A 16525-nucleotide genomic window follows, 5' to 3' on the forward strand; every position below is an offset into this window, starting at 1 on the left:
GCCTGACCACGGCTTTGAGTATTTAGAGAGACCCAGGAAGGTAGGAGTTGCAGACATCCCACCTGGCCCAGAGAGGAAGAGCCCATCACTTCCTACAGGAAAACAGGTGTGTTATGTCTTGGCTAAACTAAGCCAGGGCAGCGGTACAGAATCCACAGTGAAGGCAAGTGCAAAAGCAAAACTGAAGCGGAAAGAATTAATTAAATGTGCTGTTAAAATGTTTTGTATTGTGATAGTATCTAGAACCTCAGTGGGACTCCACTTAATGCAGGCTACACTGCATTAAATATCCCCTGCCTCAGGATGATCCCACAAAGGTGAAGATGAGCCTAGGGAGGAACTAGTGACTGAGGCTTAGGATTCCTGTTTCCCAGCACATGCACTGAAGCCAAAGGTGACCCAGTTGATGGCTCCTAACTCAACCTGCAGGATGGCTCCATCCATCCCTTCCTCTCTCCTGAGGGAGACAAACAACACAGGGGGCACGAGCCACACAACAATAGAACTTCCCCTCAGGGTGCCCAGCACAGAAGCTTTCTCTGCCTTTTCAGTGCACCCAAGGCTGGATCCCAATTGGAACAACCAGATCCCAATTTTTCTTCCAGACAGGAGAAGCCTCACTCACACTCACACATATTGTTTTCACTTGAAAGTGTTTTCCTGCTCAAGCTTTCACAAGCAGAGTGAGGGGAAGGGTTTTGAGAGATCAGTACCTTAAGCAAGCTAGAAACAGCCCAGCAGTAGAACTCTTACAACCAACCAATGTGCTTATTTCCATTGGTATTAACCATCTTTTCTCCCATGAAACAGAGAACACAGAATTATAGAATCACAGAGTGGCTTGGGTTGGAAGGGACCTTAAAGATATCTAGGTACTTCCCACCTTCCTTGACTGGCCTTATATTCCCCTCTCATCCCCTCCCATAGCCTTAATGTCACCTCTGACTCCTGAGGTCCTTTTTACACTTGTTTTATTTGGTCTAGTCACTTCACCCAAATTGCTGAGGCCACTGGTATGAACACCATCACAAACTTCTCTCCTAATTGAAGTGCCAGCCAGCACATTCCCTGGGACATGTGCTGAGCCTGTTCTCATGCAATATTTTCAGAGATCTTTTAGAACCAGCAACAAATCAGACAGTAACAATACCTACAGACTATGAGATGCTATGAGAGCTTGTGAGAGCAGGAAAATAACAAGAAAAGACCCAGAGACATTAGAAATGGGGCTAGAAAATAATAGAATTAGCTTCCATTGGGAAAAAACCAGCTAAGAAAAAGAAATCCAGAGCAGAGATGTTTGACAAACAGAAGACCTCAAAGTTGTAAAGCTGAAAGAGATTTACAGACAGTAGGTGAGACCTGCATCAGACAGCAACGACAACACAGCCAGGGCTATTTTGGTCTATACATGCCAAGATATCATCCAGGAATGAAGTTTAGAGGCTCCATCTCCGTGGCTCAGATGTGACGGCGCCTGGTGTGCTACATTCTGTCTCGGTACCTCTTCCCCAGAAACGTGCTCCCAAATCCAACAGAGCTTGAAGAAATGCTAAAACACTCGGGGAGAGCTGATAAGGAAGGAGCAAAACAAATTCAGCCTGTAGTTGTTGGCTCAGCACTGGGATCATAGGTATGTCATCCTCATAGCTGGCATGCACCGTGGCAAGGTTTTAAGTAGACAGTGATAATCATCTACAGATATATGACAGAAGGAGAGGGCAATTCAGTACAGCATAACTTGACATAACTCAAAGTAATAGGAGAAAATTAAGAAAATCTAATTTAAGATCAATATCAAAAAAGTTTTCCCAATGTAAGAATTATTCTCTTGCAGAGAAGTTTCCCAAGGGAAGCGGTAGAAATCTTACTGCTTAAGCCAGATAAAAACAATAGTAAATTTACATGAATAATTCTGCACTGGCAGGGTTCTTGATGGCATGTTTTAAGAAGTCTTTATTAATTCTGCTTTTTTTCTAACCTATTAATATCTTATTTCAATAGTCGCTGCTTCTCCCTCTCCCCCCTTTCCTTTGTTCACTTTCTCCCTGGTTCTGAGCTGTCATGCACAAACTCATCTCCTTAAAGACAGTGGTTCCCATTAACTACAAAGCCTCGTTAATATTCTGCAGTGCTCCTCCCTGAGACAATCCCAAGGAGAAACAAGATCACTCACATTCACACAGAAAAGGGCTCAAAGCCAGTTTTAGGACCACTTAATGTAGCAAGCACTAGGCTTAGCTTAAGCAATACACAGGCTGGGAAATATTAATGCCCCAGAGATTGTAACAGGTCTTTTTGAGATCCTGTTCAACATCTGTTTCATCTCTTTTCCAACTGTCCTTTCTTCACCTTCCTTGTTTTCTTCCATTTTTTCCTCCCACTCCTCCAACCTGATCTTTCTTTCTCCCTCCAGCACTCTTTGTGTCTTCTTTCTTGCTTCATTTTTTCAGGTGGAGTTGATTGGGTCCTCCTTAGAAATTCCCACCTTCAGTGAGGAGCCAAACAAATGTCCACTGAACAGCAAAGCATGACTCAGGTTTCAAATAAAGAGTTATCCTGGCAGGAGGTGCCGGAATGGCCTTCTGGACTGCTGCAGCTCCATGTAATCCCTGCACAACCTGATACTGAATGATGCTTTGGGTGTGCATTCTTACAGGAGCATGAAAGAAAGGGTCTCTGTGCATACTGGCCATGATCCACAGCAAATCAGCCCACACGATCCCTGGGCTTTATTCCACAGATGTCGGATGGATTGCAGCCTTTGGATTTGCTTTATGCTCTGGCCACTACACAACCTACATTTTATGGCAACACAAAGTCCTCCTGATTTCATTTTCTCTGAGCAGAAAAAAAAGCACTTGTTAGAGAATTTGTTCTCAGGTTCAAAGCTGTGAAAAGATGATAGAAGAAACCAAAAAGAGCATAAATAAAATGAAGTGTAAGATCAGGAACTGACTAACCTTGATTTGTCATGGCTTACATCCCAATACTACAACTCCCTTTCTGTGAGTAAAGTTTGCCAAATAGGCAAAAAGTATTGTATCCTGTACAACTCCACTCTCAGAGCCAGGTATCTTGGACCATGGGAACTAGAGGATAGTTAAATTATCCTGAATCAAGTCTTCTTAAAGAAGAAATTGCAAGAAATTAATACTTCAAATTTTCTTAGTCTGGGAACTGAATTGTCTAGGGGATCAATCTGATGTTGGGATACAGACATTTGCTTCTCTGGTATTTGTGGTATTTGCTATATTTAGAATACAAATATTGTACTACCCTGGGATGTTCCCCATTCTGAGATGCTCTTGAATCCAAATTGCAAAGAAGAGAGTAGCAACTGAATTCCATGAGAAGCCTATGGCAAAAAAAATCCTTTGCAGCTCTCCCAGAAGAATGTAAGTAAATAAATATTGAATATATACACAAATGTGTGTGTCTGTGCTTATGTGTGCACACACAGAGAACACATACATAAAAAAATTTGCAACAGGGTGAAAAGTATGAGACTCAGCACAGATTATTTTATGAAATAATTGGAACACACGGATGGACAGATAATTTGTGAGTTTACCACAGGGGGAACATGTCAAAGTGGTTTTTTGTAACCCATCTAGTACAGTGAATTTCATGGTGTAATACTTTGTCAAGGACTGCAGTGAAAGCCAAGCAATTTCACTGCAAATCCTGACAGAAGGACCTATCCCAAACTTTACAGTCATCACAGCTGCTAAAACAAACTTGAATGTGACATTCAAGACATCAGGGTACCTAAGCTGAGACAATGAAATAAAGAAATATATCTGTTTTAACAAACTTCCTTTGGGACTGGCTAAATAATAAATGGATGACAAGTGTAACTAAAAACCAGCAGGAACTTTCTGCATCAGGCTTTGTCCATCCATAAAAAGGAAAACCCAAACTCCAAACCTCCAGAAATGCATTTTATTCATACCATAAACCACTCAGGATCAATGAGACACATAAGTGGGGAAAATGGCACTAAACAGAAATAAAAACTAGAAATTACTAAATGCAAAGCAGACAACCAAAACAGTGACTGCAAGGAGAAATGAGGTGGAGAGTCAAGTGTCTCATGACAGGATAAAATCTTTTTGGCAAGTGTGGATCTGAAGGCATGATTTGCAAATAAATATTTACAATCAGAATAAAATTTCAACACTAGGCTGAGAAAACACGGGGTTGGTCACGGCAGGGAAGGAATGCAGACGAGAGAAATAACTATCCTGGGTTATGGAGGGGCTTTATCTGACTACAGAAAAGAAACATAACTTGGGGAGAAAAAGGTCATTGATCCCTTGGACAAAAGGGCTCGCAAACAGAAAAGTAAAAGAAAAGAAAAACCTTCTCACTACGAGTTTTACCAGCTTAAATGACAGATTTCAAAAATATCCTAAATGTTTCTACATCTAAAATATCCAGTTAGAGGCTAAATGGCAGGAAACCGTGTTTCTGGGACTTGAAAGGCAGCTACTTAATACATCTTGAAACTGAGCACAGCAAAACCAGACCCATAATGGTGGAGTTCGCTTCAAGTATGAAATGTAGCCACTGAAACATGATGTAATTAATTCTTAGGCTTGAGGAAATGTGCAGAGAGCCACTGTAACCTGCCCTCACATGACTGCACAAAGACAGGTGTCTGATTTCACCTACAGCAAAGAAATTATCCACCTTGCCCCTACAAATAAATGGAAAGATGACAGGATTCATGTAGTGTGTGGATGGCTAAATTTCATTCACCAGGGACAGCACTGAAAATTGGACATCTTCTATACCTGCAGCAATTAATTCACCATCCTACTTGAAATATTTCCTGTCTGAGTATTGGGAATAGTGCAACCGTGCTGTCTGGGTGTCTAATGCAATGTAACAGACCACCAGTTTTCAATGGCCCCAACTGTAAAAAAAAAACCCCAGAAGAGACAGAGGGAGAGAAAACACATCCATGTTAATTTACAGGTCTCATCAATAGCAGAAACTGAGCTTGCTAGGTGAGGTAGAGCAGTCACTGGTCAAGAGAATACCTAAATTAATTTCAAAAGCACTTAGCACTACACTAGAATCAAATAGAAGTATCTCCATAATATTCAAGTTATATGTATGAATAAAGTCTTTTCCACTTGAGACTTGAAATCCTTTTATCAAATTCTTGTCTCTGCATCAAGTATTCATCCTCTGAAGGGTGCTATGAGATGATAATGGACACATGACCAAACCTGACAGCTCACAGGGCTGGATGATGTCAGGTACCACTAGTTCCATCAACACTAGCAGTGAAATCACCTCTGGGCTGCTAAGCCTGTGAATCTGTGCCTTCAATTCCTCAGTAGCAAGGTTACAGGCAGCTGCAAAAAGCTCTGCTTAAAAAGCCAAGGAATATGTGTCTTGTCCTGACGTTTATTTCCCTCCTACACTTCTACTCTTTTGTATTTTGGATTCTTCTTCGTAGCATGCAGGTTCATCACACAAGTTATCCCAGGCACCCCTCCACTGCACCCATGTAGGACATGGGACAAATAAGTTGGATGTGCCTCTTAAATCTCTTTAGAAATTCTCCTGCTCTATGTTTTAGAAATATCTTTCAGAAATGCCTCTGCCTGCTTCCCTGCACTGGGAAGCTTTCAAAAGTATTCATCCTGCTTACCCACAAGCGAGAAGACAGTACACTTCTCATCATTATTCCTCTATTTTGTCTTGGAGCCATTAGGCTGAATATTTTGGGATAGAGTAAATTTCCATTAGATGTGCCCTCCTAGATGTCAGTGTGAATTTTGTTTATGTGACACTGAACTCAGCCCTTGAAATACGGAGTGAACACCAGCAATGCTCATACAGACATCCAACAGGATAAATAAAGATCACTCTTACACTCTGTGGTTAAGAACTAACCATGTAAGTGTAAAATCTCTGTTTCTTTCCTAATTTTTCTGTTTTCCATGACATCCACTGGAAATATAGGTGATCTCAAAATGTACACTCCTTTATTAGTCTGAGAGCAGAGTGTCATTTCCTCCAGATCAGAATGGAACAATGCAGCTTTTAGAAAAAAATCATGTTGAGAAAGAAGCTTTACATAGAGTTATGTCTGTTAATTATCAAAAGGAAAGGAATATTTCAAGGAGAAGGAAGATATGCACATGGACATTGGAAACAAACTCATAAAAAAAGTTATGACTTTGCTGAAGTTAATTATCTGTCAAAGTTTCCACTATAAACTCACCACTCAACATCAACTCCATAAGCTCACACACACACCCCAGATGCCACAAAGGTCTGCTGAGCTTTGCTGCAGGGCTAAGGGAGTTTGAAAGGAGCAGAGCAATGAATCATTGGCAGGGGCTCTGCAGCTCCCATCCCATGGTGTGGCTGGGTGCTGGCTAACACAGATGGGGGGCACAGTCCAACCAGGACTCTTTTATTATTTCAGTGGACCTGGATTTACTTCCTGCTTTGAGGAATATAACACAAGTTCAGACAAAGACTTCATAGGCAAGAGGTGCTGCTGAGACACATTTCAAGGCTCATGATAAGGAGAGGATTTGCAGAGATTTGGTGGGTACCAGAGGCCTCCTGAGGTTTTCATTCATGTGTAGCAGTTACGCATAATGTTATTCAGTTGAGTTTCTGACTCAGCGTCTTTCTGCTGAATCCTGTCCCCTTTTCTTTCAGTTCACTTAATTCAGTTACTCAATGTTTTTGTCATGTCCGCTCTCTTTTGTGCAGAAGCACAGACTGCACAGCCTTCTATCACCAGAGCACTCTGAACACAGAAGTGCTGGTGCTACAAAAGATAAAATATAAAAATACCAACTCCATAGATGAGCCCTTCTCCATAAACTTACCATTAAAATGCGTCTGTAGCTGTCCCTGTCGATGCCCCAGAGCTTCAGGTCTGTCTTGGCCTTGACAGTGGCAGCCCGGGGTGTTCCATAGATCAGTGCCAGCTCCCCGAAGCTGCCTCCTTCTCCAATGCTGGTGACCCACTCCCCGTTGACATAAACCTACCACAGCACAAGACAAAGCAAGAAGTAATAGCAGTTTGGGGGCTGAGATGCAGTTCTACTGCCAGTTACCCAAAAGGCTGTCAGTAATTTCCTTTCATCAGCTCTGGGGACACAGAAGGAAAACAAGAGCGTAACACTTTCTGCAGTCAGTCCCCAAAGAGGGCAACAACCTGTTCTGTGGACAGAATTTCAAGTTGTCTTGCTTCAGTACAATGACTGTATTTACTCTCCGAGTTTTCAGCTCCCATGGTTAACTGGCATCATGTTTTCCCTCTTGTGTTCAAGGCTCAGGCAGTCAACAAGCAGAACTGTCACAACTTTGGCTTTTTATTAACACTGTCAGACTTGAAAGGCAGGAGATTTGTTGATATGTGTAATGAGGGTTGCTGTAAAGCACCATGGCCATGAAATGAAAAACAGTCAAAACAAGGAAATATCTTTTCAAAAGAAACATTTTTTTCCCTTCCTTAAGCCTAGTGCTTCCAGCAACCATTTAAATATAAGTATACAGATCTCCTTCTCCCTTAGTGAAGATGAGGAAGTGCTTTGGACTTGAGAAGCTCTGTGTAGAACAACCCTTTGTCTTTAACATCAGCTCTACAGAAGTCAGGAAGCAGTGTTTGACCCACAGTTTATTTAGGTACCTCTTGGAACATGGTTCAGCTCTATAGCACTATCACTATATTTTTCTTGGATTATGTTTAATTTGAGAAAAATTCCTACACTTGGTAGGAGGAAGGGGCCTTGTGCAGGTGCTTTCCACTGGGCTGCGTTTTCCTCTCCACTCAAGGACAACACAGCTCAAGAGACATGACAGTGTATGCAAAGGCTGGTGTGGACTGTGCATTCTAAGGCTTGCTGCCATAAACTACACAATAAACCCTTTTAATTCTGTTAATGTGTCCTTGAATTTGGAGGGAAGGAAAGGCTGGGTGCTTATACCCAGTGCAGAGTATATCCCAAACTGTTACAGACCAGTAACAGCAGAAATCAACCAGAATTAATTTCATTTGTTTGGAAGTTCCGTGAAGAAAAATAATATGAAGAAAATAGGCAGTTATTCTCATCTTAAGAAGAGAAGTATTGCAAAGGCAGAGATCATAACCTAACACCAATTACTGAGTAATAAACTAGCAGGTTTTTAAAAATATATGAATTAGGGCTGTGTTCAAGCTGGGCATGAGAAAAGATGGTGACCAAAATAAATGAACTGGGGTCAAAATTCAATGACCTGTCAGTATTAATTTTACTTCTATCTTCCTTTTATGATGAAAAGGTGTATTACAAAATACAGCTGGAATCAATCCCAATTTATCTTCACAATATTCAATTAAGATTTTCTCCAGCTCCTACTGAGGTCAGTGAAATTCAGGTTCAGTAGGAGATGGATGAGGCCACAGAGCAGTTCAGCTGATCAAGAGACCTCTTGGGTATCAGCTGAAAAGGAGCAGCATTGGCACCACTGCTGAACTCCAGGCAATGTGGTGGCTCCTGGTGCTCCTGGAACATCTGAGGATAAAGGGGCTGAAAAATAAAGGGTAAAAATAATCCCAAACAGGCAGGTGGTAGCAGACTGCCAAGAAAGAGCTCAAGCCACAAAAGCTATAGCTTCATTTCTTCACCATGACAGAATGAATGTCACACGGGAGAACATCACACAAGAGAACAGAACAGCCTTTCCTTTCAAACTTTCACACAGAAAGAAAATCTCACAGAACACCGAATCTGCTTTTGATTCCCCTCATGATGAAAAAATGAAAGCAAAGAAGTTTTAAAAAAGCCAGGAAAACCCAAGCACTTTCTTGGTGAAACAAGCAGGTAATTCTGTGGCTCCTGGATCTTTTTTTCCCCTTTTTTTGTGAGACAAGCATGAGAAGTGGATGAATAAAAGGAGGGTTCTGAAAGGTTTGTAACATAGTGAGAATGTATGAACATTTCTAAACTCTATTAATTCATAGCAAAATTGTCCAGATGCATATTTGACTGTAGGGATACTCTCCTTCTGTGGGAATTTCACTGGATGGACCCAGGGTTTGCTACAGTACAGTAATCCATGTGTCCCCAGTAAAAAGTTTCAGAGATGATGGTAAAAATCTAATAATGCCAATGAGCTTGGGACCACATCCTTAATGTCAATTGACATGGTACCCTTGACTCTTTTTCAGCACACCAAAAGTGCATGTGTTTCTCTATGTTCTTTAGTTGAAAAATACAGATTTTGTTGTTGCAGAATGGTCTGAATTATAAGTAGGAAATACAACTCATTCCAACACGTATTTTTAAAGCAATATGGTGACATTTCTTGTTAAAGCAGTGTGCAGGGTGTGACTGCAGCCCAGAGAGGGGAATTATGCTGGTAAAACTCAAGTTTGAGCGAGTGAAGGATGGACATTTAATGTTGCACAGTTGTTATAAAGAGAGGCTACTGCTCTGCTCTAAGACTCCTTTAATTTTGCTGTCTTACTTGACAAGACTCTCCAAAACATGTTTGACATCTCGCCTTAAACAGTTTATGCAAATGGTCATTCGTCCACCCTGAGGGTGTCAGGTTCAAAGTACTCTGAGGTGAAACCAAATCACTGATCTGACAGTCTTTGGGCCCAGCATTCACTCCCCCAATAAAAATGTCATTTCAAATATCAATCTCTGAAAGAGAAAACAGCTTGAGAATAAGTTATTTTCTAGAAGGAAAACCATTGCACTTCATTCTCTGCAAAGGCCTAAGTCAACAATCTACTTTTGTCTTTATGATGAAGTTAAAGTGCATTGATGGCACACTACAAAGCCATCCTGCCCTTTAACAGAGTTCGGCTCCACTATAAATCCCTTTAAAATAGATTTAAAAAAAAAAAAAAAGAAGTAGAAAGGAAAGTAGCTCTGTTTGTAAGGTGTGGGAAGCAAAGCTATTTTAGGCTCAGAACAGCTTATGAAAGCCAATGTTATATGGCAGCAGCTCAGATGATCTCCCTATTTATCCCAAAAAATGCTGGGCTGAGGTTTTGGCTCAGTCAGTTTTAGGCATCTGTGAACTCTCACCAAAGTGGTGAGTACATAAAGGAATTACTCCTAATTTTCACTTGAGCTGTCAATCACAGGTCTGTAATAGCTGGAACCTTCTTTCATGCAGCTGAGGAGAAAAGCAGAACTTCAGATGCCCAAATATGTCCAAGCCCTCAGGACCACCTACTTTTCACACATGAAAAGTACTTCAGATGTCTATTGTTGTTGTATGAGCACTCCAGTTTTTGCAGGCTTGAGAATCACACAGCTTTTTCGTTCCATTATATTTTAGGAGGCAAACAGGAAAAATCTCCTGTGCACATCAGTATTTCCTTTCTTCATGGGCTGTGATATCCATGGGCACGGACTGTGGGAGAAGATGCAGAGTCATACAGTGCTCAATGCAACAGGATTTGGATCTGGGCCTCACTCATCATGTTCTCCAGAGATGCAGAAAGGGACCTTGCCCTGAGCAGGGATGCAGCCATTTTACTTTGAAGGCAGGATATGAATGTCTGTCTCTGAGCTTCACTGGAGTGAATTTATCTTTCCTTTAATTTTGTATTGTTGATTTCAAGTTAATTTCTAGCCTTTTTTTTTTTTTTTTTGCTGCCACTTTGCGATCTATGTGGACAATCTAATTTGTTCCAGGCATTGCAACTCTCACATCTTAAATCCCCTCCCTTGGATCTGTTTGCAATTTGGGCTTTGTGTCTTGTTAAGCCTTAATATTGGTTATCCAAACAAGAAGATGAGTTTTATTTATTCTTGGAAAAATAAACAAGCCTTAGACATGAAGGGTATTTATATGTGGGTAGTTTTCTCAAAGCCAGTGTTTTATTTGTAGTTTGAATTTGAATATATGAACTTGGAGACTGCATAAGAATCCTTAAAAATTCAAGTTGAAAAACTACGAACTTTTAAATGTTCTGCATCAAATTTCAAATGGCAACCTTTTGAAACTAGGAAAATCATTGATGCTGGAAGAATTCAAACCAGAAGCAATCTAGGGAATCTAACCATTAAATATAACTAGTTTTAAAATCCAAAAGAATTCCCACATAAAACACTGTGCAATTTTCATCTGTGTATATACAAATTAGACAGTCTGTATATACAAATAAGGGCTCAAGAAGCTTTGACCTACAATCAAGAGACAATCTTATCTATTATCCACAATATTCATGTGGAAGTCCACATGGAGATTTATACAGTAAATACAGAACCTATTTAAGAAAAAAAAACACTGAAAAGTTTTCATTTTCATTTTCACCATGCTACAGTTCGGCTGCTGTTGTTTTACAAGAAGAAAACCTGAGAATGCCTGTAGAGAAAGTTGCTGTGACATTACACAGAAAAGGAAGTTGCTGAGTCTAAAAAAATAATACATCTGTTTGCAAAAGGGTAGTCGGCGGTGCTTTTTAAAGTGAAAAATGTGAGGTTATGAGATTAAAATAACAAACAGGAAGTCATTTTATATTTAGAAATATGGATTAGAGATTTTTGCAAGTCATATTTTAGCAGGTACTTTCAACATCTTTACTGGAAACTGTAATTAAAGCTCTGCCAGCTGCTTTTTGGCACATGTTCCCATTTGTCTGAGCAGGAAAGCTTCCAGTAGACAATTGACCTCTAAGACTTCAAAGTTTGTGCCATCATCTACCTAGTGAACACTTTACCCATCTGCAGGGACAGATCATGAGTTAATAATTCTCCTCAACCCTGATGTGCTGAGGAGGAAGACTGTGACTGATAATGCCATAATGTCCTTTTCCATCCAATGCCAGCTTTGGTCAAGATTCACCTGGTTTGTAGGATACAGGATATGAGAGGAAAACCCCAGGCCTTCTAAGACCTACCTCTTTCTGATTCTAAAATCCTTTCTTTTACATAGGAAAATTTGTGCCCTCCCCTTGGCCCACAGTCCATGTGGAGTGTGCTTACCAATGGAAGGGTTTGGAGTCTCCTGTGTTTGTCCACAGTAATACTGAGAAGAAAACGTACAGATATTTTATTCTGTGCTATCAGTGCCTGTGTACACCCCAAGAAAATATAAGAGTTGAAAATTAAGTGTTATTATATTAAAAAATATTTTATTCTACTTCCAATTTGACTCAGATTATTTTGTAAGGGAAAATATTAGAAAGCTCTTACTTACTCTTTGGAGTGCCTGTGCCAAAACTGCAAAAAAAATTACTTTTAAATGCTGCAGCTTTTTAAACTCATAACACCACACACTGACCTTGTTATTCTCACTTTGTTGGTGGTTTCTGTTTGGTTTTGGTTGCTTGGTTGATAGATTTTATTGGGGTTTTATTTCAGTTTTGCCATGACTTTCTTCCAGGGGTAGGAATTTTATGATGGCACTTGCAACCTCCTTTACATGTGTCTCTGCATGTGCGTGGAAAATCTGGGTGCTTATCAGTCATGATGCTCTGAGAGTAAATTGCTCCTTGAATCCACCACTCCTGGAATACCTGCCAGTTCCAAGCAGATCAGGGAAGTAATGACAGCAGAGAGCCTGGCCAGGGGTTAAAGCCTCCGTGCACATGCCAACACCAGCTGAACCAGGCAGAAAATGGCTCGAGGCTCTAAGTCTCAGGGTCAATTGTCTACACTCCAAGTCGCTTTTTTTTCATGGAGAAGTGTGGAAGCATGCCAAAAAACTATCTGGCAAGGCTTAAATGAACTGCAGCTCGCTTACTAGCGGTCTGGAGTTCCTTCAGACAACAAGGATTTCAGCAGTTCTGCCCAGAAAGTGGGAGAACTCTTTGGGGAGCACTATATGCGGTGTGATAGTGCAGGCCCAGGGGATCTGGGAGCTGCTGCCTTACACAGGAGCAAGTGAGTCTGAACCAGCGGCCCTGTACAGACTTGCCCTGGAGAGGGAAATGGGATCATCTCCCTGCAGCTTCCAAGCAGGGCAGTTAATGTAGGGAACTTCTGTAGCTACCAGGGTGTAGCTCCTGGACAAGCAAACGCCTTGTGCCTTCCACAGCATCTTGCATTGGAATTCAGGGCGTGTTTTGGCTGAAGTTTTAGGAACAGCTTAGGAAGCAGAGAGCACCAAACTGACACAGGGAGAGCAGGGGTAAGGTGCAGCAGGATGCACCTTGGAGGATGCTGGAGTGGGACAGCCCAAGAGCTGGCCACAGAAGAGTTTGGCAAGACTTACGTGGTCAGGAGCTTTGGTTGTCTCTGGAATAAGCTTAGTTCAAATTACATTTTTAAGTCTTGCCAGGAAGTATTTGTCCAACAGGACATGTCTCTACATGTCTCTGAGAAGTGTCAGGATGACTATGTGAATTTGTCCATTTTGATCTGTCCTACTAGCTATAGGCTGATTTTAGGGGAGTAGGGATTGAGAAGGCTCATGAAATCAAAGTTGCAATCTACTCGATGAAACCCCATTTTGTTTTGTAAAAGCAATATGTGCATATGGAATATTATCTCTTTTGCAATTAATTGCAAGGGTTTTGCAGACTGTTTTCAGATGTCATTCAGTCCCTCACTAGCCCTGAGCCAAACACTGAAGAAAGCTTTCCTAAGGGTTTTGAGTGAGGACAAATTATTTTTAAAGAGGATTAATCTATAACTTCAACATGTGCATTTGCGAGTGTTTGTGGGTCTGATTCAAAGCCAGTGAACTCATTAGGCTCCCTATCGGTCCCTGACCAATTATTTTAAAACTAAATTTTAACACTGTTCTATAAATATTGCTCTTTTATTTTCTGGCCCTGTGGATGTGGCAATGTTTGCTACTGAGAGGCACAGCTGATAGGAACAGTGAGTCAGACGGATTTCCTGAGGAGCAACTTCCAGAGGCAGAGGCAGCGTGTGAGGTTTCTCAATTCCCAACAATACCAATTAGATGGTCTCCTCACACAAACAGACTGCTAAAAAAAATAACTTTCACTAAAATAGCTCCAAGCCTCCTGCCTGGGTTTAAAATAAATCACCTTCTTCTTTAAATATGCCAAACAAAACTCATGTGGGCATCTGAAGAGCAAAGTTGCTAATGAGCAAGCCTGTCCTACCCGACAACTGTGGATATGTAAGATGTGTGTAGGAACTTGTAGCAAAAATGCAAAAGGGTGACTTTCATACAGAATAAAAATTATAAGAGGTGAATAGTTTATGATTTGGAAGGCAGGTTCAGAAAGAAGCTTCTTTTCAAAGACTTGCTGATTAAACCACTGCATACTCCTGTAAACATTTTGTGGTCTAACAGATCACTTTACACTTATAATAATCCTTCCTTTATTAATATGCTGCATTGTTCGTATATTTGGACCTAATTTTAAAAGCAAATTAAGGTTTCTAAGATGAAACTCACTGCCTGAGGCTGTATCTCAATTTGTGAAAAAAACTCCAAACAACACATGAGCTAAGCTAACTGATTAAAGACAATATTTTCCTTATGGTTGATCTAAACCCTCGGGTGCATTCCAGCATGGTGGCCTGCTCTGCCAAAGACTGCACACCTCCAGGTGTGGTTAGGGCTCTGAAGATAATGTCATTTGCTTAGTTTTGATACCATATTTTCCTGCTTAGAATGGACAAATAAGCTAGGATGTAAAACACGCCAATTTTAAAATTATGAACAAATTACTTAACACAATAAAAGCAAGGTAATGAAATAAATGCTGTGAAATCTAGTTCAAGAAGAAAAGAGTCAGAACCACAGCACATGGCTGGCTTAAGCTGCGTGCCAAAGCACACAGTTTTATTATGTAGCTTCAAAATAAATATTATACTGCAAGGGTGTACTTACATCCACCTCGCCTTGGTCAATCACATAGAAGTTGTCTCCTTCATCACCTGGAAGCAAAATACAAAAGGTGATTGTTTCCTGAAGGTCTGCCAAGCTATTCAATAACTTCCTGTCCCTGTATTTAATCCTGTACATATTTGCACAGGTTTGTACACCAGATTAGTTACAGAGAGATTAATTTTCTGAAACATCCTTGCCTATTTGCCTTCATAAATCAAAGTATCGTTATGATTTCTTGCTATTAATATCTTTCACTTGCATTAATTTATCTCTTTTGATTGATTCAACACTTCATTCAGTGTAAACACCCAAGATAATATAGCCTGAGGGTAATGAAGTCCTCCACAGCGTGCTGCAGGCATGCAGGTAAGTTGCCAAGTGTGATAACTCTGATACAGCACAATGAGATGTTGAATATTCCCAACAACCATAAAAATATTTTCCATCTCTAATTACTCTCAGCCAGCCTGTGCCACCCTTATGCATTCTGAGCTGAGGTTTACTTCCTGACTATCTTCAGTTAAGGAAAGAAGAGCTTAATTTGAGTGCTGTTTATCTACATTTAACTGCAGCACTTTGAAACCCTGCAGATCTACTAGTGTGGTTTTGTAGGAGACCTCTCCATTTGTAGCAAAAGACCTGCATCCATGAACTTATCATATAGCTGCACACTTAGATGCTTTTGGAATATGGTTATTCTTTCCATTAAGCAAAGAGGGTGAAATCTCAAATGGAGAAATGTGAATTATACAACCTTAGCAAACATAAAAGAGGAAAGGATTACCCTGTTGTATGACTGTTTCTCCTGCAATGTGTGTGACAGGGAACATGGCATCGAATATGTCACTGGAAAAAAAAAAAGAAACATTTATTAATAAATAAGACCTATTTCTTATCTAGCCAGTAGACCTACCTTCATTGTTTATTTACTATTCATTAGCAGATTTTGCAGAAAAAGAAAAGGAGAATTTTAGCTGTAACTGGAAAGTGAACCCCTGCTCGGCAAGGAATCAAAATAACCAGTTATGCACAAGCTGTGGTTTAAAACTAAGCGAGACCATGATTCAGTGTGTGCTATTTTGAAAGAACTCCTGAATTATATGCAGAAAGGCAGTTCTTGCAGCACTGCACAAACTAGCCAGCCTGAGTATTGCACTGTCTAAGCAGAGAGATTTGGGATTTCAGCTGCCATGGGTCTGTGCCCCAGCAGTGACTGCCAGATGCCCAAACGGGAGCTCTCCTCTTCTGAACATCTGGCCTCGCATTTACAAGCAAAACCTGTTCCACAGTACAGAGCACACTTGGAAAGGTAGATGGCTCTAAATTAACGCAGCATAAGAGCTGGCAGGAGACTGCACTCGCAGTACAGAAGAGGCCAAACTCTGAAAATCTCAGCGAGTTGCTCGTGAGAAGGGAATCTGAGCGATGCTACAGAAAAAGGGGAGCTGCAGAAGAGCCTCGTGCTCATTAATCACAGCTGAATTACACACCTTGCCATGTCTCCAGCACACTGTCACATAGCCTTAAAAGGCCAGGCAGAGCAGTAGGGACGGGAACACACCCTGCACCAACACTTCGGGCAACTTGCCCAAATCCAGTGCTTTGTTTATTGAGGGAGACAGCAGGCTTCGTGGAGCCAGGGCTTCCTTTCCCCACATCAGATTTTGGGGAACTTATTTTCAGAAGCATGAACCACATTGAGATGGGCACTCCCCACCTCTCT

General features: G+C 40.9%; 1 protein-coding gene across 2 annotated transcripts in view; it reads right to left on the reverse strand.

Annotated features, from left to right (window-relative positions):
• The window catches only part of PRKAR1B (protein kinase cAMP-dependent type I regulatory subunit beta), a 91664-nt gene that overhangs the window by 23521 nt on the left and 51618 nt on the right, over nucleotides 1–16525 (reverse strand). For both annotated transcript variants that reach the window (XM_027656589.1, XM_027656588.1), the window contains exons 5-7: nucleotides 15587–15648; nucleotides 14803–14849; nucleotides 6867–7025 (exon numbers count right to left, since the gene is read on the reverse strand). In XM_027656589.1, the coding sequence (XP_027512390.1) occupies nucleotides 6867–7025; nucleotides 14803–14849; nucleotides 15587–15648 (268 nt within the window). The remainder of the gene's footprint in view (nucleotides 1–6866; nucleotides 7026–14802; nucleotides 14850–15586; nucleotides 15649–16525) is intronic.

Source organism: Corapipo altera, unplaced genomic scaffold, assembly GCF_003945725.1.
Source record: "Corapipo altera isolate COAL_440 unplaced genomic scaffold, ASM394572v1 104, whole genome shotgun sequence".
In the NCBI taxonomy this organism is placed as follows: Eukaryota; Metazoa; Chordata; class Aves; order Passeriformes; family Pipridae; genus Corapipo; species Corapipo altera.